The sequence below is a fragment of the Neoarius graeffei genome, chromosome 8 (assembly GCF_027579695.1).
Source record: "Neoarius graeffei isolate fNeoGra1 chromosome 8, fNeoGra1.pri, whole genome shotgun sequence".
Lineage (NCBI taxonomy): Eukaryota > Metazoa > Chordata > Actinopteri > Siluriformes > Ariidae > Neoarius > Neoarius graeffei.
The window spans coordinates 76,620,334-76,645,882 of record NC_083576.1 but is presented as its reverse complement, the minus strand read 5'-3'; the positions used below and the strand labels follow the sequence as shown (position 1 = coordinate 76,645,882).

The window sequence follows — 25,549 nt, the reverse complement described above, 5'->3', positions numbered from 1 at the left end:
CATAGTATTTATTATAATTCATGTATTAGCTTTTAATTGGCTAGAACACACAGTATTTATATTTATTAAAAACATTGTGGAGTTAACAAACCACTGAAATTAAACTTAAGGTGCTGAGTACCAAAAAGCACAACATTTGTAGATTCTCAAAGAACAAATAGGCAACATAACCAGCAACATTATAAAACGTTTTAAAGCATTCATAATATTTATTATAATTCATGTATTAGCTCTTAATTGGCTAGAACACCATATTTGTGTTTATTAAAAACATTGTGGAGTAACAAACCACTGAAATTAAACTTAAGGTAGATATAGTAGATGTGCATTTGCACTGTCATCCATATCCTAACAAGTTAAGTTGTGAGCAGCTGGTCTACCGGACAGACTCGTGTTTCCAAGTCCCAGCCAGGGCCAGGGGGGCAGGGCACTAGGCACGCGCCAGGAAGATCATCAAAGGATAGAGCGCAACGCGTTCTAGAACGCGGTGCGGAGTTCGCATTGCATGCCAAAAAACATCGAGCCATAGACTCTTTATTGTAGATTACTAGTGTGCAGCACAGATCTGCAGTTTCCCTACAAAACGTTATTCTAGAACTCTGTTCTTCCAGTCTGGCAAGTCGATATTATATAATTCCGCTCATCGTCTCTAAAAGGAGGACAAATGTGCGTCCGGCTTGATGCTGCGCCGGATGCCGGACAAGACATTGAAAAGACGGACGGTCCGGCCTAAAGCCGGACGGTCCGGCCACCCTAGGTTCACGTCTTTAGCTACCTGGCTAGCTTTAACAATGAATACTGCAAATATTTATGAATATGATGTACAAAATTAATACAAGGTTAGATCATATTTGCTGGCTAGCTATTGGCTTACGAACATTTATGAATAATGTAGAAATCCTGTCAAATTAGCTTATGTTAGCTAGCTAGCTTGCAGTAGAGTGAACTTACGTTAGCTACTGTTTGTTAGGAGCAACTGTTATGAACATTTACAAGTATAACTTTAACTTCCTCATGTTAGCTTGCTGGCTAACCCTAGCTGTGAAGACTTGTGCTGGTGATTTCTGGGAGGATTTTTAAGTCAGGGCATGTTAGCTCATGATAGGTGTCTGGCAGTGAACAGGCTCGGCAGTGAAGTCTGAATATGATTTAAGTCCTGTCGGAAATCCTGTCAGTTCAGCTCATATTAGCGGTAGCTGTCTGGCAGTAACAGTCCAGTGAAGCACTTAAAACATTTATAAATATGGCTTTAAATTCCTCACAGAAATCCTCACATTAGCTTGCTGGCCAGCTCTAACAGTGAAGATTATGAAATCTTGTAATAATGACTTCAAAATCCTCTTCTTTGTTACCTCACATTAGCTGTCTGGTAGCATTAATAGTACAGTTTATGAATATTTCTAAGAATGATTTAAAGCCAAACAAAAAACAAACTCTGTTTTCCAATCATGGCAAGTGCCCCAATGTGCTCCCAGCATGTTTTAATTAAAAATAAAACTTTATAACAACATTTTATCCATTTTAGAAGCTGTAATATTGCTAAAACTAGGTTTACCTGGGCACAGCCATATGCACTGAAACCAGATATCCGATTGTGATGCTTTTTGCACACTAGTACACCCACAGTCATCAGCTCAGAAATTTTCTGTAATTTTTTTTTTGTAGTTCCTGAACAAAAAGTGATTCAACCGTATGTGTTTGAACCAGGGTATGAGCCCAGGGACGAAGAAACAGGTGGCACGGTGGTGTAGAGGTTAGCACTGTCGCCTCACAGCAAGAAGGTTCTGGGTTCGAGCCCAGTGCATACATGCCAACCTTTGGTCAATCAAACCTGTATAACCAACCTCCAAAATCCGTATTTCCCTTATAAAATCCGTATAAGATGCAAATTAAAATAATTTACCTAAAATTTGAATGATAATTAACAATGATGTATCCCAGTTACTTTTTATTCAATATTAATAACAATAAACCTTCAGAATGAATACAAAGCTCCAATGTTTGACAAAAACACAAAGTGTCATTCTAATGTTCTGAATTGTACTCCATGACAGCTTTTTTAGCACTCTGCACCAATACCTCACTAGGCTGCATGTCACAGCAAGTGTCTGTGTTGATCTTGCCGGAGTGCCCATTCAGAATCTTTTCAGTCGCTAGTGAAAGGCGCTCAGGTGGAAATACGCGTTTCAAACAAAATGTTACTTCCCGGTTGGCGGGATTCTCGCAATGTAGTGTGCGCATGATCAAAAGTGGAACGAAGTCTCGCTACCACAAGATAACGCGCGATTTCATAAGACTCTTTACTGGCTGGCTGTGCTGTACAGTACAGTTTCTGTGGTGTACAGTACGTTTGTAAATGTTATGCGCTCTTTTATCATCGTGGGAATTGATTATAGCTCTAAATAAATATTGAAGTTTTTTTAAAGAATCCGTATAACTTTATTTGTACACCCGTATACTACGTTTATTGAATCAAATCCGTATAAAATACGGACATCCCGTATAGGTTGACATGTATGCCAGTGGCCGACGGGGGCCTTTCTGTGTAGAGTTTGCATGTTCTCCCCGTGTCAGCATGGGTTTCCTCCGGGTGCTCCGGTTTCCCCCACAGTCCAAAGACGTGTGGATTAGGTTGATTGGCTACTCTGAACTGCCCATTGGTGTGTATGTGTACCCGCCACCAGATGAGGGTTTGGGTCGCTCTGGTGTGCTATAATCACCCAAGAGAAGCTAGTTGATAGCTTCGTGGCTCATTGATCCTCAACTATGAGGATGGCAAAAGACAAAACAGATAGAGACAGATGAAGAAACATACAGTGAACCTAGCGATATCGGCAGCAATGAAATGCAGCCATGTCACCGCTTGCTCCTTCAATGAAATATCCTTTATAGAATTGGGGATGGGCGCCACGGTGGTGTAGTGGTTAGCGCTGTCGCCTCACAGCAAGAAGGTCCGGGTTCGAGCCCCGTGGCCGGCGAGGGCCTTTCTGTGTGGAGTTTGCATGTTCTCCCCGTGTCCGCGTGGGTTTCCTCCGGGTGCTCCGGTTTCCCCCACAGTCCAAAGACATGCAGGTTAGGTTAACTGGTGACTCTAAATAGACCGTAGGTGTGAATGTGAGTGTGAATGGTTGTCTGTGTCTATGTGTCAGCCCTGTGATGACCTGGCGACTTGTCCAGGGTGTACCCCGCCTTTCGCCCGTAGTCAGCTGGGATAGGCTCCAGCTTGCCTGCGACCCTCTAGAAGGATAAAGCGGCTAGAGATAATGAGATGAGATGAGAATTGGGGATGGCAAAAAACAATTTCCCTTTGCAATTTTTCACTTATTTTTACATCCAAACGCTTGACACTCGGGCATCTTCAGAGTTGTTTACAGCAATTCAGAAGCAATACATCCACTCGATCTCAGCCTCGTTAAGTCATATGGTGTGTAAATTACATCACAATCTCGGATTCTCTCGCATAATTTGTACTCAGAGCGCAATATTTGAATCTCTGAGAAAGTAAGATGGCAGCACCCAGGGAAGTTTTATTTTAACAGAAAAACAACCTGTACACAGTATACATGTACAAATATGAACAAATGAACCCTCGGACATGTCTTGTACGGATATTATCTATCAGTATAAAGCCTCGGTCACAACCGGCTGTACGTGCTCCTACAGCCGGTCTACGTACAAGAAACGCACGGAGGGCGCGTGTGTGACGTGCTGATTTTCGAGCCGTAGACTGGCCGCAGACCGGCCGCAGAGGTTCTTTGTCATGTCAAACAAACTCTACGGGCGCTTACGTTTTTTTCAGGTTGCAAGACAAACTTACAGCCAACGTGCGTCTTTCTCCATGAACAAAAAAACCGCAGCGATTTGGGAAACGCCAAAAATCGCACGGCCAAAAAATCGTACGTCCGGTTGTGACCTAGGCTTTAAGGAGTTTATTTTGGGGGGGGGGGGGGGGGTTGTTTGGCTTTAAAAATCCTGTCAGGTTTGTTTCTGTAAGTTAGCTAATATGAGCAGTGAAGTTTCAGAACAGATGCTAATGGCTGATTTGAGGTTTCATTAGGTTGTGCAGATGCATTAGCTCCTTTCCGGTTATCCACCTCGCTGTTATTTTCTCTAATGGTTGAACAAATACTGTAACTTGACTACACACCGAACAACACTCACTATAATTCCTACTGATTTTTACTGATTAGACGACTCGACTTGGCCGACACACAGCCTGATAATAAGCAGATCTGATTTCAGTTCGTTATTTTCTCATAGGTTTTAGTTCACGTTCTGATTTCGGAATGCTGCCAGGACCACAACCTTATCTGCATGTGTTTTAGTTACTCTCAATGAAACAAATGCCAGACTTTAAAAAAAAAAAAAATCGAGAGTTTGTGAAGTTTAAAGCTGTATTGTGGCTCTGCCCTCTCATGTTGCTGTGTCTCGCCGTGCTGAATGAGCTCTTTTGTTCTCTCCTTTTTATTAAAATGAAAGTGTGCTTTCTTATCGGCTTGTTAATCTCTGTGGCCGCCTCTGAAGAGGGGTTTTATAAACCCTGTTATTCCAATCACTAGTTGATGATGTCATTCGGTCTGCTTAGCAGGTTAATTGGCAAGGTTCCTTTAATGGGCCATATGACATCCATTTTCACAATGATGTAACGCCCCCCACATATACAACACTCCACAGATCATTAGTAAGATGGAATTTTAATGCACAAACATTTTCCAACCAGCAGCCGACTAAGCACTGACGTACATCATCAGACGTCAGCATGTGGTAGCCTCTCTTTAAGTTCACTCATGCTTATTGAATTTGTCATGAGATGAATGTTATCAGGCATTCTGTCTTGATTCTTTTACTTCATTTACATTCTTTCTCTTTGTCTTTCAGTGCATGGCTCTTCTCTGTCTCTGGTGTCCAACACGTCCTCTGTCTACTCCACGGTGAGTAATGTCCTAGATACAGTAAATGATAATGGATGTCTTTGTATATAATGAGTACATCTTGTACAGCTGATAACAAAACACATCTTTAGTAATCTATTACTTGTCATACTGGAAGTGTTCACTGAGTGTGGCTTTGGTAAAAATTGAGACGCATGGGGTTATATTTGTTTCGATTTTGGGTTTTAAAAACAGCTTCACTGAATGTTCATTCAAAAAAAAAAAAAACCTTGACTTCATATGTAAAGGAGTTTGGTGTCCAAATGGTGGTGCTTTAGTTTTCCACAGGAGCGACAAGCCAGATATTTTTAGAATGTAGTTTGGAAGCTTATGACCACCAATTAGCATCATGGTAACCAGCATACCGAACTTATCACCTGTTTGGTGACGCGAAAACCCCAATGTGCTGCCCAGTCCTGAGTTTTGCTTGCCTTATTGACTCGGCTTAAAAATGGTAGCTAATGTAATATAGTATGGTGAGCTAGGTAAGTATATTTATACAGAGACATAATAAAACAAATATATAAATTATTGGGCACAACTCCGCTATTGCCAGTATCCCTTTCTAAGTGTCTGAGGTTTCTGTACTTGACAAAAAATCAGTAACATTTTTGGCTCTGAACTGTGAGGTTTAGTCTTTACAACACACGTAAAAGACTTTCAAGCCAAAGGTTGTATGTCATCTGTTCAAGCTAATTAAAGCCTAGGTCACAACCGGACGTACGATTTTTTGGCCGTGCGATTTTTGGCATTTCCCAAATCGCTGCGTTTTTTTTTTGCTCGTGGAGAAAGACGCACGTTGACCGTAAGTTTGTCTTGCAACCTGAAAAAAACGTAAGCGCCCGTAGAGTTTGTTTGACATGACAAAGAACCTCTGCGGCCAGTCTACGGCTTGAAAATCGGCACGTCACACGCGTGCCCTCCGTGCGTTTCTTGCGTTTTTTGCACGTAGACCGGCCGTAGGAGCACGTACGGCCGGTTGTGACCGAGGCTTAATCAGACTCGTAAAAGTAGTAGAAATGAGTATTGCATACTATAGGTACAGTGCATCACCATGAAGTGCATTTTGTTGAAACATAGATACCAAATAAACACTGGTTAGCAAACAGCAATAGTGCTGGTCTGTACCGCTGGTCAATAGTGCTGGTCTAGTGTGCTGGTCAATAGCACTGGTCTGTACTGCTGGTCAATAGCGCTGGTCTGTAGCACTGGTCTGTTGTGCTAGTCAATAGCACTGGTCAGTAGCTCTGGTCAGTAGTGCTGGTCTGTAGTACTGGTCAATAGCGCTGGTCTGTAGTGCTGGTCAATAGCACTGGTCTGTTGTGCTGGTCAATACCACTGGTCTGGAGTGTTGGTCAATGGCTCTGGTCAGTAGTACTGGTCAGTCGTGCTGATCAATAACGCTAGTCTATAGTGCTGGTCTGGAGTGCTGGTCAATAGCTCTGGTCAGTAGTGCTGGTCTGTAGCACTGGTCAGTAATGCTAGTGTATAGTGCTGGTCTACTGTGCTGGTCTGCAGACCTGGTCTATAGCGCTGGTCAGTAGTACTGGTCAATAGCGCTGGTCTGGAGTGTTGGTCAATGGCTCTGGTCTATAGTGCTGGTCAATAGCTCTGGTCAGTAGTGCTGATCAATAGTGCTGGTCAGTAACGCTAGTCTATAGTGCTGCTCAATGGCTCTGGTCAGTAGTACTGGTCAGTAGTGCTAGTCTATAGTGCTGGTCAATGGCGCTGGTCTGTAGCACTGGTCAATAGCTCTGGTCAGTAGTGCTTGTCAGTAATGCTAGTCTATAGTGCTGGTCAGTAGCGCTAGTCTATACCACTGGTCTGTAGTTTCTGGTCAGTAGCTCTTGTCTGTAGCGTTGGTCAATAGTGTTTGTACCTTTGGTCTGTAGCACTGGTTAGTGAACGAGATTAGGAAAAAGCATCCCAGTGACCATTAGCCTACAGTCCCTCTTATTGCACTGATTTATCCATTATCATGCATTCAGAAACCACACAATGCATATCTTTTCTATCACTACATTAGCCTTGTAGCCACAGTGTAAAACTAATGAACCAGAATTTATACCCCAAACTTCACCTCACCGGATCTACTTTGTCTAGGATAATATCTTTGTCAGGAGTGGCGAGCTGAGGTTAAGTGAGGACCCGAGAGCAGACTCAGAAAACAGGCAGTGTAAAGAGAAAACTTTTTTAATGAAGTAGATGGCAGAAAGGCAAAGGTACAGTAGGGCTCAGGCAAAAATCGGTAGTCAAAAAACAGGCCAAGAGGTCAAAAACACAGAGGAGCAGGTAGACACGATCAGGGACAAAAAACAGGACAGAAAAATCTTCACAAAAACTGATGAACACAGGGACAAGGGAAATCCAGGCAGAGGTAGCAAAAGACACAATTCAAAAGAACAGGCAGGCAAAAAAAAAAACAGGGATGAAAAACTTGACAAAAAACAAGGAAAAATTCAGGCAGGGGGAATCAAGAAGACACAATACCAATGAGCTGTAGCGAGGCGAGGAAAGTCTACAAGAGACAGTCTAGCAAATGGAGTAGCTCCAAAGAGTTCTTAAAAAGCCCTGGCTGATGGGAGAGGAGTGGTAGCAGGTGTGGGAGTGCCGCTTCAGGAAATGGCCTTCAGCAAGGCAGAAGACTGAATTCCTGTCCTGGAGCCGGCATGGAAGTCCCACAATCTAAGGCATGGATGGACTGGACCGGACTGTGACAATCTTGGAAAATGTCTGTGAAGATTCTCAATCATCTAGGTCATAGTAAACTGTGGGTGGTAGAAAAGGGCAACTGGACTTGCTTGAAGATTCTTGAAAACGTTTCACCTCTCGTCCGAAAGGCTTCCTCAGTTCTGTCTGACTAATAGGGAGTATCAGATATTTATCCTCTCCTGGATCAGAATCAGAATCAGAATTCTGATGACAAGTTCATCTAAGGTGTCGTTGAGGCATCATGTTGGTGTGGGTCACTGGAGGTTGGGTGTGAACGGTGAGTCATTAGGGTGATCAAAGGATTGCCCGTTAGGGTGATCAATGGAAAGCTGACTCTCTCTGTCCTCCTGTGAGTCCCCGAAAACAGCTGGGTCCTGGCGTACACCCAGCCGTCTGGGAAGAGTGTCCAAGACCACATTGTAGATGGTTGATAAATGATGTCTTAGACCCCCACCTCTGTTCAGTGATGGCCGTTCCAGGTTGACAAAAATGGCTTCTTTAACTCCTCGCTCATACCAACGATCCTCTCTGGCTAAAATGCGTACGTTACAATCCTGAAATGAGTGTCCTTTGTTGTTAAGATGAATGTAGACAGCAGAGTCCTGGCCTGAAGAGCTGGCTCTCCTGTGTTGAGCCAAGCGCCTGTATAGCGGTTGTTTTGTTTCCCCAATATACGAGTCCGTGCATTGCTCACTTCACTGAATTGCATACACTACGTTGTCCTGTTTGTGTCTGGGTATTCTGTCCTTAGGGTGGACCGGTTTCTGCTTCAGGGTGTTACTGGGTCTGAAATGTACTGGAATGTTGTGTTTGTAGAAGATCCTCCTGAGTTTCTCGGATAGACCAGAAATGTAGGGAATGACAATGTTCTTGCGTTTGTTCCTGTTATCATCCTTGTCAGTTATGTTCCTTTTTATGCTCTTTAGGAAAGCCCAGTTGGGATAACCGCAATTCTGAAGTGCTTTCTTGATATGATTCTTCTCCTTCTCTTTTCCCTCTATCTATCCCTAATGACTCGCCGTTCACACCCAGCCTCCAGTGACCCACACCAACATGATGCCTCAACGACACCTTAGATGAACTTGTCATCAGAATTCTGATTCTGATCCAGGAGAGGATAAATATCTGATACTCCCTATTAGTCAGACAGAACTGAGGAAGCCCTTCGGACGAGAGGTGAAACGTTTTCAAGAATCTTCAAGCAAGTCCAGTTGCCCTTTTCTACCACCCACAATCTTGGAAAATGTGTATAAATAAATTGAATCTATCCCTAAATGACTCTTCACGGGGTTCAGTCTTATCGGGTTAAACATAACAGAATGCTGTGTCACTGCTCATAATGTAATAAAACAGATGTTTTCTGAAATCTTGTTAGCTTCTACATGTCTCCAGGGTGAAATTTAATACATTTACCCTCCCATTAAGCCTAACTGATGAGATCCTATAATAAAGAGTTATTCTACAGTTTCATTACGGAGGCCCAGCGGGCAGATATTCAACCCGATAAATAATCAGTGTCTCACTTTTCTTTCTCCTCAAGCCTGAAGAGAAGTCTCAGTCAGAGGTGAGATCCTTTCTTTATTATTATTTATTAACTTATTGCTATTAAACCTGCTGTCACTCGAGCAGCCAACTTGGTCTCAGAGTATTTGTGCTTTATTGGGTGTTATGGCATACTCACTTTCATGTAGCTGTGCGACTCTTTAAAAGCTCCCTGTTTATCGTTTTATATTAACACTCACCGACAGAATCTGTGTGTCCTGGATTTGTGTACTTAGTTGAAGTTATTTAAGCCCAAGCCAGCATGAGTGTCAAATCCTGACCCTGTTACAAACACAACAGCAAAGAGACAAGGCATTACAGGCCAGACTGAGGCTGTAGTAGTTGTTTTTTTTTAAATTATTGCAGATTAAGAATACATTTGTAGACCAAATTAAATTAATTATACCTGTATAGTAAGATGCATTAGTGCTCATAACCTGTTGATTCTTCGGCTTGTCTTTATACTAGAGCCCTGCACTCCCGCGGGAGTCCCGCGGGACCCGCCGCAAAGCAGTGCGGCGTGGGACAAATTTTGAAAGCTCATTGCGGGCGCAGGCGAGACCGGAAGTGCACATATGCGGACGCGGGCGGGAGTGCACATATGCGGCGCGGGCGGGAGCGGTGATAAGCTGCAGTCCCGCTAACTATAAATGTGTTTGGAATAAAATTTATAAATTATTAATTTATGTCTATCATATATAATTTGTGCTGGATATTTTATTTGGCATTAATAAAAACATTTTAAGATGCCTAAATTTGCAGAGAGAGTCAGATTGCCAGATTGAGTGAGGAATGGCATCTTAAATTTGCCATTGATCACCCTAACGGGAAATCCTTTGATCACTCTAATGACTCGCAGTTCACACCCAGCTAGCAAGAGAACCATGAGTGAAGTGATTTACTGCTTGCGTTAGTCTACAACTCTAATCAGAGAGACAGGTTACACAGTGACGGTAGGCTTGACTCAATGCTATCCCAGAAATCCTTCCTGTAATATGCAAATTTGGCTGTCCAATCAGAGGCGGCCAAATTTGCATATTACAGGAAGGATTTCTGGATTAGCATTGAGTCAAGCCTACCATCACTGTGTAACCTGTCTCTCTGATTAGAGTTGTTCACTCATGGTTCTCTTGCTAGCTCTGCTTTGCAATAAAAAAAAAAAAAAACACATTGGTACAAAGCAAGCCCATTCACTTTTTTATGCTGATTAGGGAATTACAATAGTTTCTCATGTGACAAAAATGTGCGATTTGCTATTAAATATTTTAATCGCTTGACAGCGCTAATTATTATTGTTAGAGACACTACATGCTGAATTCAGAAACAAGGTAAATAATAACAAACGTAAACGTGAGCTGTAGATATTTATGCTCAAATCCACTCAAAGTAGGGGGTGGGGCACCATCACACTGTGTCAAGACAAGAACTTTCCTGAGAAATAACGCGAACGTCTGCATCATGCGGGATTTGCGGGCGGGAGCGGGACAAAATATGGCAGGCGCAGGCGGGAGCGGGACTGAAAATCGTAATTCTTTGTGGGCGCGGGCGGGAGCGGGACTCAAAATCATAATTCTTTGCGGGCGCAGGCGGGAGTGGGACTGCACAATGCAGGAGCCGGACTGAAAAATCCGACCCGCGCAGACCTCTACTTTATACCATAATGTGGTCGAATTCTCGAATCTGATTGATCAGAAAGCATGGATTACTTTTGTATAACAGCTCAGACTGTAGTTCTAGCTGTCGCAGAAGTTTAAAAAAAAAAGGATGAAGAAAAACATCAGAAAAAAAGAATGCTTGTTTTGTGGACGTTCCACAACTTTGAATGTAACAAAAAATGGATAAAAGTATAATGTCATTATTTAAGAAATAAAAAAATTAGTTATTTTTACACAGTAAAAGAAGAATAAAACACTATGTGACATGCTCTTATAGGAAAATAATCAACATATGGTGGTTGTAGTAACTCTGCTTTAAATCAGGTTGCATCACACCAACCGTCATTGATTATTTTCCTGTAACAGCGCACCACCAAGTTTAACGGCATACAGACAAAATATTTTGGTCCAACTGTAAATAAAATATATTTCTGCCCCTTTTTCTTTATACAGTTAAGCACAGACAAGTAAATATTTACTGTAAAATATTTGGAATAGCTTGTCTCAGAGTCTTTTATTATACAAATATGGCAGAATTTGAATTTTGCTTCTTCTTTTTTTTCCCCCCTAGTGTGATTCTGCATAAATTCCTTATAGCTCAAGTGCACCAAGAGCAGGATTGCTGATTTGGATGATTCACAATTTTAATCACGCAGAAAATGCCTAAGCTTTGGGTTTCCTTTGAACAGGACTGGAAATACTGCACAATGCTTGACTCATTGTTATTTTTTTGTTGTTTGTTCAGATCCGAAAGCTCAGGAGAGAGCTGGAGGCGTCTCAGGAGAAAGTGTCAACGCTGACCACACAGCTAAGCGCCAATGTGAGTTCACACTCTGCAGTGCATGTACGAGTTTGCAGAAATCTCCTAAAGCTGCATCGTCATCTAATAATACATGAGGGGTTTTGTGGTAAAATTGAGCTTTTCTCCCTGTTTGCGAGATTTTCTGGTTAGTGTTGTTGGTACCCCTGAGTTCCTGTAGTACACCAATCGAGTACATGTACAAGATATACAATGCAGTGTTAATATTTTTTGAAGCTAAGTATTCATTTTACTATTCAGAAATAAACAATCCTCCACTTTCGGTGGTGAAAAAAAAGCCCACTACCTTTTAAAGTCACTTTTAAAATCTTTTGGCTCACAGCTGAAGAAAATAGAGGCTTTGTACCATCATGTGACCCCCATAACTGTGGAATCAATTTTGTGCCAAAATGTTCATACAATACTTTTGAAATATCAAACGAAAACGACAAATCAAAATACAAAAAAAGAACAAAAAGTCAATTTTTTTAGACTGGCAAACAAATTATTCGTGTAATCGTGCAAAATATCAGTCTATTACTCTTCAGAACCCTTTTGTTTTTGTTCCGCGTCTTTCTCAGTTTTGCTTGACTTAATTTATTTTGGTTGCGATTCCAGCTTTCTCGTTTGCGCTCCCTGACTTTTTGCTTGCAGTTTTGGCACAAACTTGACGTGTGGGTGGGCTGTCCAGGAATGCATTCCCATTGGCTAACTTGTGTTTGACTGACAGCTACGCTCAGCCATTCCCTACTCGGATTCTGGCGGACTGTTTGACGAGTGACCGATCCATTGACGGTAAACAAGGATGGAGTGGACTTCAGTGGCGACTATGATACTGAATTAATTCAACAAAGTGTAAATTCAATATCATAGTCGCCACTGAAGTCCACTCCATCCTTGTTTACCGTCAATGGATCGGTCACTCGTCAAACAGTCCGCCAGAATCCGAGTAGGGAATGGCTGAGCGTAGCTGTCAGTCAAACACAAGTTAGCCAATGGGAATGCATTCCTGGACAGCCCACCCACACGTCAAGTTTGTGCCAAAACTGCAAGCAAAAAGTCAGGGAGCGCAAACGAGAAAGCTGGAATCGCAACCAAAATAAATTACGTCAAGCAAAACTGAGAAAGACGCGGAACAAAAATAAAAGGTTTCTGAAGAGTAATAGACTGATATTTTGCACGATTACACGAATAATTTGTTTGCCAGTCTAAAAAAATTGACTTTTTGTTCTTTTTTTTGTATTTTGATTTGTCATTTTCGTTTGATATTTCAAAAGTATTGTATGAACATTTTGGCACAAAATTGCTTCCATACATAACAACGGTAACTACGCCGCCATGACAGGAGGCATGCTTAAACCAAATCGTGACAAGAGAGACGGAACGCGTGCCTTTTACGAAATTACATAAAAAAATTTGCCCTTAGAGCAAGTCCTGCTATTTCTGTGTCATTTTTTTTTCTTGGCCTTCGAAGATAATAAATCAATGTCTCGTAATTCTCGGTATGGTATTATTACAGCGGTAGGCATAATCCACTTACAAGGAACAGATGTGTATGTTTTCACTTTCATCATTCAAATTCCTGCTTCAACTGCAAACAGTAAAGGCCTGGTCCCACAATACTGATAACTATAACTACAACTATAGCAATAACTATAAATAAATCAGTCCCCTGCAGTTTATGTGGTTGGTGGTCACACCAGACCGATAACGATCCCGATAGCCCAGGCCTGGGTTTATCCGTATCAGTGAGGTTGCTTCTAGAGCCATTTTTCCAGGCCTGGACCTGATCCGATAAACATCTGACCAATCAGCTAATTGTTTACATGTGACGTTGTCTGAGCACGTACTGTTTTTCTTGAACATCTTTGTACATCCTTGTTGCATCATGAAGTCACAGAATACGGATTCACAGAACATAAAAAAATAATACCCAAAACACGGATCTTTTATTCACGGATATGTGATTTTCTATGATTTCTTCTTTTGGCTGCTCCCGAGTAGGGGTCGCCACAGTGGATCTTTCGTCTCCATTGCTCCCTGTCTTCCGCATCTTTCTCTGCCACACCTGCCACTTTCATGTCCTCTCTCACCACATCCATGCATCTCCTCTTTGGCCTTCCTTGTTTTCGTGTGCCTGGCAGCTCCATCCTCAACATTCTCCTTCCCACATGCTCTGCATCTCTTCTCAGGATGTGCCCGTACCATCTCAGTCTCATCTCTCTTAGCTTACTTCCCAAGCTCTCCACATGTGCTGTCCCTCTGATGTGCTCGTTCCTTATCCTGTCCAACCTCCCATCGCAAACCTTAACATCCTCAACTCCGCCACCTCCAACTTTGCCTCCTGTCTCTTCGTTAAGGGTACGGTCTCCAATCCATACATCACAGCTGGTCTCACTACTGTCTTATACATCTTACCTTTCACTTTTGCTGGGACTTTCCGATCACAAATGACTCCTGAAACCCTTCTCCAACTGCTCCACCCTGCCTGCACTCTCTTTCTCACCTCACTATCGCAGCCCCCATTTGACCCCAGGTACTTGAATTCACCAACTTTCTTTGTCTACTCCTTGCATCTTCACTACACTCTCATCCCCATTCTCATTGATCCACATGTATTCTGTTTTGCTCCTGCTCACCTTCATTCCTCTTCGTTCCAATGCATCCCTTCATCTCTCCAATCCCAACTCAACCTCCTTTCTACTTTCACCACATATCACAATATCATCCGCAAACATCATGTTCCATGGTGACTCTTGCCTCACTTCGTCCGTCAAGCTATCCATCACTATGGCAAACAAAAAAGGACTTGATCCTTGATGGAGTCCCACCTTCACCTTGAACCATTCGGTTGTTCCAACTGCACACCTCACTGCTGTTTCACTGTTCTCATACATGTCTTGCACCACTCTAATATACTTCTCATTCACTCCACTCTTTCTCATACAATACCAAGGCCGAATCCCATTTCACCCCTTGGACCAACCCCTTGGCCCTTCCCCTCCATTTTGCGCGTTCACGTGAAGGGGTAGGGGTATCCCAATCCCAGTTAACGCGGAGGGGTAGGGGAAGGGGTAGGGCTTCTGTACCCCTCCAAACGGAGATTTTCCTGGAGCTGACTCCGAACGAAGGGGTTTGAGTGATTTCCCACAATGCCATGCGGATTTCAGCGAGATTTCATGCGGATTTCAGAAAGATGGCGGTTCCCGCGGCGAAAGATTGTCATAAATGTATTTTCTCCATTATTTACGTGTTTTAAGTTGTTATCCAGAGGAAACACGCCGCTTGATTCGCTTTCGAGCTGAGAATGAGCAGCGATTTCTGAAATCCAAGCTGCTGCTAAAAAGCTTTGGGAGTGAGTATTGTTTTCGGTTGCTTGACTGCGTACGTTTTGTTCTGTTATTCTCGCTTTTATTGTTTACATGAGTGTTCTGACACCTCATTCTGTCGGATGTGGTGCACGAAGCGCCAAAGATATCCCATTCAGTGGTGTTAGTTAACAAATCACACCCTGCCAGCAGAGATTTCTGCCTCTGACTGTAGCGGCTGGTCGCAGCCAATGACGCATTTGGTCGCGTTTTGTTAACGTAAACGCTGACGGAGGTACGCGATGACGTATGCGATCGTTGAAGGGCTATCCCAATACGTAGGGGTTGAATTTCAAGCCCTATCCCTTGTAGCTCAGTTTCAAGGGGAAGGGCCAAGGGGAAGGGGGAGGGGAAGGGGGAGGGGTAGGGGTAGAAATTAGAATTGGGATTGGGCCCAAAACTCATCTCTCGGCACTCTATCGTATGCCTTCTCCAGGTCTACAAACACACAATGTAGCTTTCTCTGGCCTTCCCTGTACTTCTCCATTAACATTCTTAAAGCAAAAATTGCATCTGACGTGCTCTTCCTTGGCATAAACCCGTACTGCTGTTCACAGATTGCTACCTCTCTTCTCAATCTCACCTCCAATACCCTTTCCCATAGCTTCATGGTGTGGCTCATCAATTTTATTCCTCTGTAATCACTGCAGCTCTGTGCATCTCCCTTATTCTTGTATATTAGGACTAGCACACTCTTTTTCCATTCATTTGGCATCTTCTCATTCTCTAGGATCTTATTAAACAATCTCGTTAGGAACTCCACAGCCGTCTCACCCAAACATCTCCAAGCCTCAATCGGGATACCATCCGGTCCGACTGCTTTCCCAGTCTTCATTCTTTTCATGGCTGCCCTCACCTCATCCTCACTAACCAATTCTGCTTCCTGATTTGCTGTCTCCAATGAATCTGACGGCGGCACGGTGGTGTAGTGGTTAGCGCTGTCGCCTCACAGCAAGAAGGTCTGGGTTCGAGCCCCGTGGCCGGCGAGGGCCTTTCTGTGTGGAGTTTGCATGTTCTCCCCGTGTCCGCGTGGGTTTCCTCCGGGTGCTCCGGTTTCCCCCACAGTCCAAAGACATGCAGGTTAGGTTAACTGGTGACTCTAAATTGACCGTAGGTGTAAATGTGAGTGTGAATGGTTGTCTGTGTCTATGTGTCAGCCCTGTGATGACCTGGCGACTTGTCCAGGGTGTACCCCGCCTTTCACCCGTAGTCAGCTGGGATAGGCTCCAGCTCGCCTGCGACCCTGTAGAAGGATAAAGCGGCTAGAGATAATGAGATGAGATGAGATGAATGAATCTGACCTTTTCTCTCTTGGATTCTCCTCATTTAATAAATCCTCAAAGTACAGTGGTGCTTGAAAGTTTGTGAACCCCTTAGAATTTTCTATATTTCTGCATAAATATAACCTAAAACGTCATCAGATTTTCACACAAGTCCTAAAAGTAGATAAAGAGAACCCAGTTAAACAAATGAGACAAAAATATTATACTTGGTCATTTATTTATTGAGGAAAATGATCCAATATTACATATCTGTGAGTGGCAAAAGTATGTGAACCTTTGCTTTCAGTATCTGGTGTGACCCCCTTGTGCAGCAATAACTGCAACTAAACGTTTCCGGTAACTGTTGATCAGTCCTGCACACTGGCTTGGAGGAATTTTAGCCCATTCCTCTGTACAGAACAGCTTCAACTCTGGGATGTTGGTGGGTTTTCTCACATGAACTGCTCGCTTCAGGTCCTTCCACAACATTTCGATTGGATTAAGGTCAGGACTTTGACTTGGCCATTCCAAAACATTCACTTTATTCTTCTTTAACCATTCTTTGGTAGAACGAACTGTGTGCTTAGGATCATTGTCTTGCTGCATGACCCGGCTTATCTTGAGACTCAGTTCATGGACAGATGTCCTGACATTTTCCTTTAGAATTCGCTGGTATAGTTCAGAATTCATTGTTCCATCAATGATGGCAAGCCGTCCTGGCCCAGATGCAGCAAAACAGGCCCAAACCATGATACTACCACCATCATGTTTCACAGATGGGATAAGGTTCTTATGCTGGAATGCAGTGTTTTCCTTTCTCCAAACATAACGCTTCTCATTTAAACCAAAAATTCTATTTTGGTCTCATCCGTCCACAAAACATTTTCCAATAGCCTTCTGGCTATTGGATCTTTAGCAAACTGCAGACGAGCAGCAATGTTCTGTTTGGAGAGCAGTGGCTTTCTCCTTGCAACCCTGCCATGCACACCATTGTTGTTCAGTGCTCTCCTGATGGTGGACTCATGAACATTAACATTAGCCAATGTGAGAGAGGCCTTCAGTTGCTTAGAAGTTACCCTGGGGTCCTTTGTGACCTCACTGACTATTACACGCCTTGCTCTTGGAGTGACCTTTCTTGGTCAACCACTCCTGGGGAGGGTAACAATGGTCTTGAATTTCCTCCATTTGTACACAGTCTGTCTGACTGTGGATTGTTGGAGTTCAAACTCTTTAGAGATGGTTTTGTAACCTTTTCCAGCCTGATGAGCATCAACAACACTTTTTCTGAGGTCCTCAGAAATCTCCTTTGTTCGTGCCATGATACACTTCCACAAACATGTGTTGTGAAGATCAGACTTTGATAGATCCCTGTTCCTTACATAAAACAGGGTGCCCACTCACACCTGATTGTCATCCCATTGATTGAAAACACCTGACTCTAATTTCACCTTCAAATTAATTGCTAATCCTAGAGGTTCACATACTTTTGCCACTCACAAAGATGTAATATTGGATCATTTTCCTCAATAAATAAATGACCAAGTATAATATTTTTGTCTCATTTGTTTAACTGGGTTCTTTTGATCTACTTTTAGGACTTGTGTGAAAATCTGATGATGTTTTAGGTCATATTTATGCAGAAATATAGAAAATTCTAAAGGGTTCACAAACTTTCAAGCACCACTGTACTCTTTCCACCTTCTTAGTACACTCTGTCAGCACATTTACATCTTTCATCACTCTTACCTGCTGTACATCCCTCGCTTCCCTGTTTCTCTGCCTAGCTAGTCTGTACAGGTCTTTCTGTCCTTCTTTGGTCTCCAGTCTTTCGTACAACTCCTGGTACGCATCTGCTTTCGCCTTCGCTATCGCTCTTTTTGCCTTCTGTCTCGTCTCTCTGTATAACCGCCTGCTTTCCTCGTCTCTCTGATCATCCCAATTCTTCTTTGCTAGCCTCTTCTCTTTTATAATTTCCTGCACTTCTTTGTTCCACCACCCTGTCTCCTTGTCTTCCTTCCTCCTTCCCGATGACCACCCTAGCACCTTCCTTGCTGCCTCTCTTACTAGTACAGCAGTAGTATTCCAATCTTCTGGCAGACTTCCATGACCACTCAATGCTTGTCTCATTTCTTCCCTAAACTCCTTCTGATGTTCAACCTCTTTTAGTTTCCACCACTTAATCTTCGGCTTCACTATTTCACGCTTCCTCTTTTTCACTTTCAAGCTCATCCTGCACACGACCACTCGATGTTGTCTAGCTGCACTCTCTCCTGCCATCACTTTACAGTCTCCAATCTCCTTCAGGTTACCCCTTCTGCAGAGTATGTAGTCCACCTGTGTAGATCTTCCTCCACTCTTACCGTAAACGTCACCCTGTGTTGCTCTTTCTTCTCGAAGTATTTATTGACTATTGCCAAATTCATCCTCTTTGAAAAATCAACCACCATTTGCCCTTCCACATTTCTCTCTCTTACACCATATCTGCCCATCACGTCCTCATCTCCTCTGTTTCCCTCGCCAACATGTCCGTTGAAATCTGCTCCTATCAGCACATGCTCCTCCCTTGATATACTTTCTACCACTTCATCCATCTTTTCCCAGAAAGACTCTTTCTCTTCATTCTCACATCCAACCTGTGGGGCGTACGCACACACAACGTTGATTACCACTCCTTGAATCTCCAACTTCATGCCTATCACTCTGACACCTTCTTCACATCAATCACACTGTTGACCAACTCTCCCCTCAAAACAAGACCAACACCATTTCTCTTTCCATCCACTCCATAATAAAACAACTCGCGTCCATCTCCAATGTTCTTGGCCTTGCTTCCTTTCCACCTCGTCTCCTGCACACACAAAATGTCCAACTTCCTTCTTTCCATCATACCTGCTAACTCTCTCGCTCTGCCAGTCAATGTTCCCACATTCAGTGTTCCTACCCTCAATTCTAAGCTCCTTCCCTTCCATCTTTCACGCTCTTTCCTAACACGCCTCCCCCTCTCTTTCTCCTTCTCCATTTTGGCGCAACAGCAGCACACTTTCCACCGGCACCCTGTTGACCAACAGTACCAGAGGCGGTCGTTGTTAACCCGGGCCCTGACCGATCCAGTATGGTATTTCTCTTTTCATTCCGCATGTTAGATTTGGCACAGTTTTACGCCGGATGCCCTTCCTGACGCAACCCTCTCCAATTTATCCAGGCTTGGGACTGGCACCAAGAGTACGCTTATGCACCCCCAGTGGCTGGATTATTTTTTCCATGAAATATCAATAGTAAATTAATAAAGTAAACATATAAATGCAGGTAAGTTATTTTAATTATGAACTTCGGCAGTCCAAACATTTAATTGTTTTAGACTTCTTTTTTTTTTTTTTTTATCCGTGATGCATCATCTGTATGAAATCGCTAACCGATCCGTAATATACTGAAACATCCGTGACCGATCCGTAAATTATTAGCATCCGTGATGCATCCGTATTAAAATCTGTAACCACGCCGGATTTTCTATCCTTTTTTTAAAAATTATATTTCCGTAGTCCATCACCTATCCGTATTTTATCAACCACTGGCGTGTGTAGAGTACATGGGTTGTTTTGAAGTCCAGGCTGTACAGTACGACCCGGAATAATGTGCGACTACTTGGAAAAAACTTCCATGACTATTCCTAAGTCGCATGCATTTATTTCCCTGAGTGTCAGGACCAAGCGATATTATAGTCGGGATTATAGTTGTGGTGTTTCTGCTCCAGACTGGAACTGAATTCAGGCAGAGGGATAGTCATAGCTGTAGTTATAGGTATAGTCGCAGTTATCGGCATTGTGGGACCGCGCCCTAATGCTCCTACATGTGAGCAGGCGTGACCCCAACTGGCCATACAGTTACAGTGGGCTGTTAATATACTTCTGTTGTTTTTAACAGCTATTAGTTTCAAAGGAGTTTCATTTAGTCACTGTGAGAGGTTAACCTAGGTAGAAATAATCACAAAAGCGTAAGCTTAATGACTCATTGTCGATTGCCTGTCGAAATAAAGTAAGTAATCCTTCAGAAATACCAACCTTTCTGATTAGAATCTTCACATTTTCTGTTGCTTTACCCAGGGCCGTGTTAACCCTTGCAGAGGCCCTGGGCAGACACACCCCCGAGGTCCCACCCCCGCCTGTTGTCAACTGTGCTCAGCAAATTCACCCCCTCAGACGTGCCTGTCTAAGGTGGGGTTTACATTAGACCGTATCAGCGGATCATCAGATTAACGTTTTTAAAAACGATTAGCGTGCACACAGCAACGCCAGTACACGATTCGCGTGCACACAGCAACGCCAATACACGGATACGCTAATCACATGACTAATTCGGCACGCAAGTTGAAATGCGTCAGTGCGGCTCATCGCTTCCTCCTCAGCGGCTGCGCTCCAAATCACTCTGCCCTGAACAGCGAGTGCCCTCTGGAGGGTGCGCACTCCGGCCCTGCGCAGCTCACAGAGCGCGCGAGTGAAGCGCACGAGCAGTGATTCGGGACTGAGCCGCTGTGCGCAAGTCACTTACCACTTGCAAGTGGAAGGATGGCAAGCCTAAAGACAATCATAACTACACAATGGGCAGTATTTGCATCAGTATTTGCAGTATTTTCATACTTTTATACTCTTTAATGAAAGGTGATACAAGGCGGAAGTCCGCGCCGTTTTTCAGCAGTCGCGTCACATGACCAACGCCAGCGAATCAGGAAGGTGGATGTCACAGTGACGTTGTCCAATGACGACGCCAGCTAGAGCTCAGCACAGCGTATCCGCGTATCCTCAATGTTTACACAGCACCGGACCAGACACGATCTGGATTGAATACGTGGGCCCTGGCGGATTCCCGTTTCCCGGCGTTTCCAGGCGTTTTAATGTAAACAGACAGTGCATCCGCGAAGAAAACGAGACCGATACGGTCTAATGACAGTGGCACAATTAGAAATACTATTGAACGATAAAACTTTATATCCATCAACACCTATTTAATCGAGAGAAAGCAATGGTGAAATAGGCAACTGCATGGTGAAAAAATCCATCAGACATCACGGTTAACAAGTCTGGTTAACTAAAGTTTAGCCTCAAGAAGCCTTTGAATGAGTGAGTCAATGAACAACATGTCAAGAACATAACCGAGGCCTACAACAGTTTCTTTAGTATTCAGAACAAGAACATTCATCTGGTATATAACCGTTCGTTTTCATTTTGGAATCCAGGCGACTTTTAACTTGTGAAAACAAAGAGCGATAACAAAGAAAGAAAAATATCTTGCTTCTCAGAAATAAATCTCAAAATGTTAGGCTATGTGAAACATTTCATCCTTTCACACACGTAATGTCCCAAACAGCAGTGGCACACAGCTTTGCGCATTCAGTTTGACAGCCATGGGTCAACTTACAAGGGCACTTTCCTACTTTTCTGGAAAGCGAAGTCATTAATTAAATCATTGAACTCAAGCTGGCGTAGCGTGTGAAGACATGGTGGACAGTGATCATATTGACAATGACGGGTGATTTATGCGACGGGACAAGGTGGGCTTCCTTACGGGTGGCGAAATGCATCAAAAATGTTATCAATATGATCAAAACTTCTGAAAATATCGTTTCATATTTTTCGATCTCGGGCAGCACGGTGGTGTAGTGGTTAGCGCTGTCGCCTCACAGCAAGAAGGTCCGGGTTCGAGCCCCGTGGCCAGCGAGGGCCTTTCTGTGTGGAGTTTGCATGTTCTCCCCGTGTCCGCGTGGGTTTCCTCCGGGTGCTCCGGTTTCCCCCACAGTCCAAAGACATGCAGGTTAGGTTAACTGGTGACTCTAAATTGACCGTAGGTGTGAATGTGAGTGTGAATGGTTGTCTGTGTCTATGTGTCAGCCCTGTGATGACCTGGCGACTTGTCCAGGGTGTACCCCGCCTTTCGCCCGTAGTCAGCTGGGATAGGCTCCAGCTTGCCTGCGACCCTGTAGAACAGGATAAAGCGGCTAGAGATAATGAGATGAGATGAGATTTTCCGATCTCGCTACCTCCGAGGCCCCCTAGTGGGCAGCTGCCCATGAAGCCCATTAGGCTAGCGCGTCCTTGGCTTTACCTACGAAGATACGGCTGACTCAGCCAGCTACAAAAAAACTGGTAAGCTTCTCGGCTTTTGTAGGCCTTGATTTGATCTTTCATGTAAAGACTTGTAGAGAACAGCAAGTAGGTTACTATGTCAGAGAATTCCTCATCAGGCCACATTTCCATTGATTAAAAAAAAAAAAGACTTGTGACATTGTAGGGATCAATATTACTATCGTATTCTGGGTGTGTGTGTGGGGGGGGGTCGTAATTTTTTCGCTCTTCAGGACCTAAAGAATCACGATATTTCAGGAGAGAAGGCACGTGCTCTGTCTTTCTTGTCGCCATTTGGTTTTAGCTTGCCTCCTGTCATGGCAGCGTAGTTACCGTTGCTATGGGGGTCACGTGACAGTAAAAAGCCTCTATTAGGCTTTGGTTTATCACTTGTGAGTCTCAGAACGCCCTCTTAGCAGAGACACGAGGACAAAGCAGTATGCTCCTGAAAACATTTTCCTGTCTCATTTCTTACAACACAGTGTTGTACATGTTGCAATACCTTTCATCACCCTGGGCGAGAAGATGAAAGACACACAAAGTCCTATTACAAAGTGTTACTCGTTGGCCTCGTCTCCCGTGGAGCTCTTTCAGGAGTTTGCTTAAGGTCCTCTGAAGCATGACACGTACAAGTGTGCCGAAACACAACATGTCTCTCGATAGTGAGTGATAGGATTGTTGGAGCATAATTGTGTACGTGTGTTTGTTTAAGACGAAGGCTTGTTTCTTTGGCAACCACATTTTACTCGTTATTATGCAGCCATTATGGCACTTATTTATTTTTAAACTTGTATATCAGAATGGATTGTGAGTTTTAGTTGTGTATTTTTTGGTGGACAAGCCATGAATTTCGTAACTAGCCCAGTGGGCGAGTGGAAATTCCAGTGTGCTGCCCGGTCACATGTTTGCGAATCACTACTACAATTTTGACTGGAACCGTGTTCTATGGTCTGACGAAATAAAAATAGAGCTTTTTGGCAATCAACACTCAAGGTGGGTTTGGTGTAAACAGAAGGATGGCTATAATGAAAAGAACCCGATCCCAACTGTAACGTATGGTGAAAGTTCTGTGATGTTTTGAGGCTGTTTTTCCTCCAAAGGCCCTGAAACCTTGGAATCCAAAAGAGGGCCTCGGACCCTGGATGATCTGGAGAGATTGTGTAAAGAGGATAGATAAAGAGAGTTAGTGTAAGTGTAAGAAGACAAGTAGTGTAAGAAGGTTCCGGGTTGGAACCCACCGGCCGGCGAGGGCCTTTCTGTGTGGAGTTTGCATGTTCTCCCCGTGTCTGCGTGGGTTTCCTCCGGGTGCTCCGGTTTCCCCCACAGTCCAAAGACATGCAGTTAGGTTGACGTGGGGCGGCCTTGGGCAAGAGGTGCCCTTGAGCAAGGTACCTGACCCCTGACTGCTCCCCAGGCGCTCTGGTGTGGCTGCCCACTGCTCTGGGTGTGTGCGTGTGTTCACTGCTTCAGATGGGTTAAATGCAGAGGATGAATTCCACTGTGCTTGAAGTGTGCATGTGACGAATAAAGGTTTCTTCTTCTTCTTTCTTCTAGATAGGTAGCTTTATTAAACACAAGAACCACTCAGCTGACACTGGTTTCCATTGGAGATGTGTATAAACTTATGCTAATAATCTATATCTAAATTATAAAATGTATTAAATATATAATATAACTAATAAAATAAGTAATATAAAGTAGAGTGAGACAAACATATTATTCTGATTACATTTTATATTCCATTTATAAAAATATATCTAAACGCCAGAAAAGTGTTTCCAGGAGTTAATTCTAAATTTCTTCATAGTCTCAGAATTTTTAACATCGTCAGGCAGAGAATTATATATCATAGCAGCTGAAAAAGCAAAAGTCCTCTGTCCTGATTTTGAGTTTATTTTCACAATATGAATATTGTTGGGGCGGCACGGTGGTGTAATGGTTAGCGCTGTCGCCTCACAGCAAGAAGGTCCGGGTTCGAGCCCCGTGGCCGGCGAGGGCCTTTCTGTGCGGAGTTTGCATGTTCTCCCCGTGTCCGCGTGGGTTTCCTCCGGGTGCTCCGGTTTCCCCCCACAGTCCAAAGACATGCAGGTTAGGTTAACTGGTGACTCTAAATTGTCCGTAGGTGTGAATGTGAGTGTGAATGGTTGTCTGTGTCTATGTGTCAGCCCTGTGATGACCTGGCGACTTGTCCAGGGTGTACCCTGTCTCTCGCCTGGGATAGGCTCCAGCTTGCCTGCGACCCTGTAGAAGGATAAAGCGGCTAGAGATAATGAGATGAGATGAGAGATTTTAACAAAAATTTTACATAGGTATTCTGGTAAAAGCCCGTTCATACATTTATACGCCATCAGACATTTGTTAAATTTCCGTATTTCAGCAATAGGATCCCGATTTAGCTTTCTGAAAAGGACTTCAGATCGTTCATCCCTGATTTTCTTCTTTAGTATCAAACATGCGCCTCTTTTCCGTAAACGGTAGAGCCTTTCCAAGTTAGTCATCTGACCACATCACAGTACTCAAAGAGAGGTAAAACCAAGGTGTTAAAGATCATCTTGCTGGTCTTGATATCGATGTATTTTCTTAAACGTCCCAAGATCCTTCATCTCTTGGTGATTTTAGAGCAAAGATAGTCAATATGATCATTCCAGCTCAAAGAGGGGTCCAGAGTAACTCCTAAGTATTTCATACTTGGTGTGCTGTCCAAATTTGACTGCTTTAAAGACAGTAAACTATAACGAGATGAGGTGTGAGATAAATGCTTTCCTGAACCGAACACCACGGCCTTCGTCTTCTTCGTGTTCGCTGTCAATTCATTTCTGTCAAACCAAGATGAAAGGTCTTCTTGTAATTTCAGGTTAATTTCATTCAAGTCCTTGCTAGTATAAAAAATAGCAGTATCATTTGCAAACAACAGTTTTACTGTGTTTCATGTTCATGGGTGGATCATTTATAAAAATGAGAAACAACAATGGTCCAAGAACCAAACCCTGTGGTACTCCTAAAGAGACTGGCAAAGGGTCGGAAACGCTTCCATTAAAAGATACTGACTGCGATCTGTTATCAAAATAGTTTTCAAACCAGAACAAAGATTTTTCACTGACACCAATGTTCTGAAGTTTGCTTGGAATGGTCTCAGATGCCCTGCACCACATATCCAACCTTAT

At 43.4% G+C, this 25,549-nt stretch overlaps 1 protein-coding gene across 1 annotated transcript in view; it reads left to right on the top strand.

Annotated features, from left to right (window-relative positions):
- The window catches only part of nav2b (neuron navigator 2b), a 342,800-nt gene that overhangs the window by 254,119 nt on the left and 63,132 nt on the right, over positions 1–25,549 (top strand). Inside the window, 3 exon segments of the mRNA XM_060926744.1 lie at positions 4,879–4,931; positions 9,184–9,207; positions 11,586–11,660. Of these exon segments, the coding sequence (XP_060782727.1) occupies positions 4,879–4,931; positions 9,184–9,207; positions 11,586–11,660 (152 nt within the window).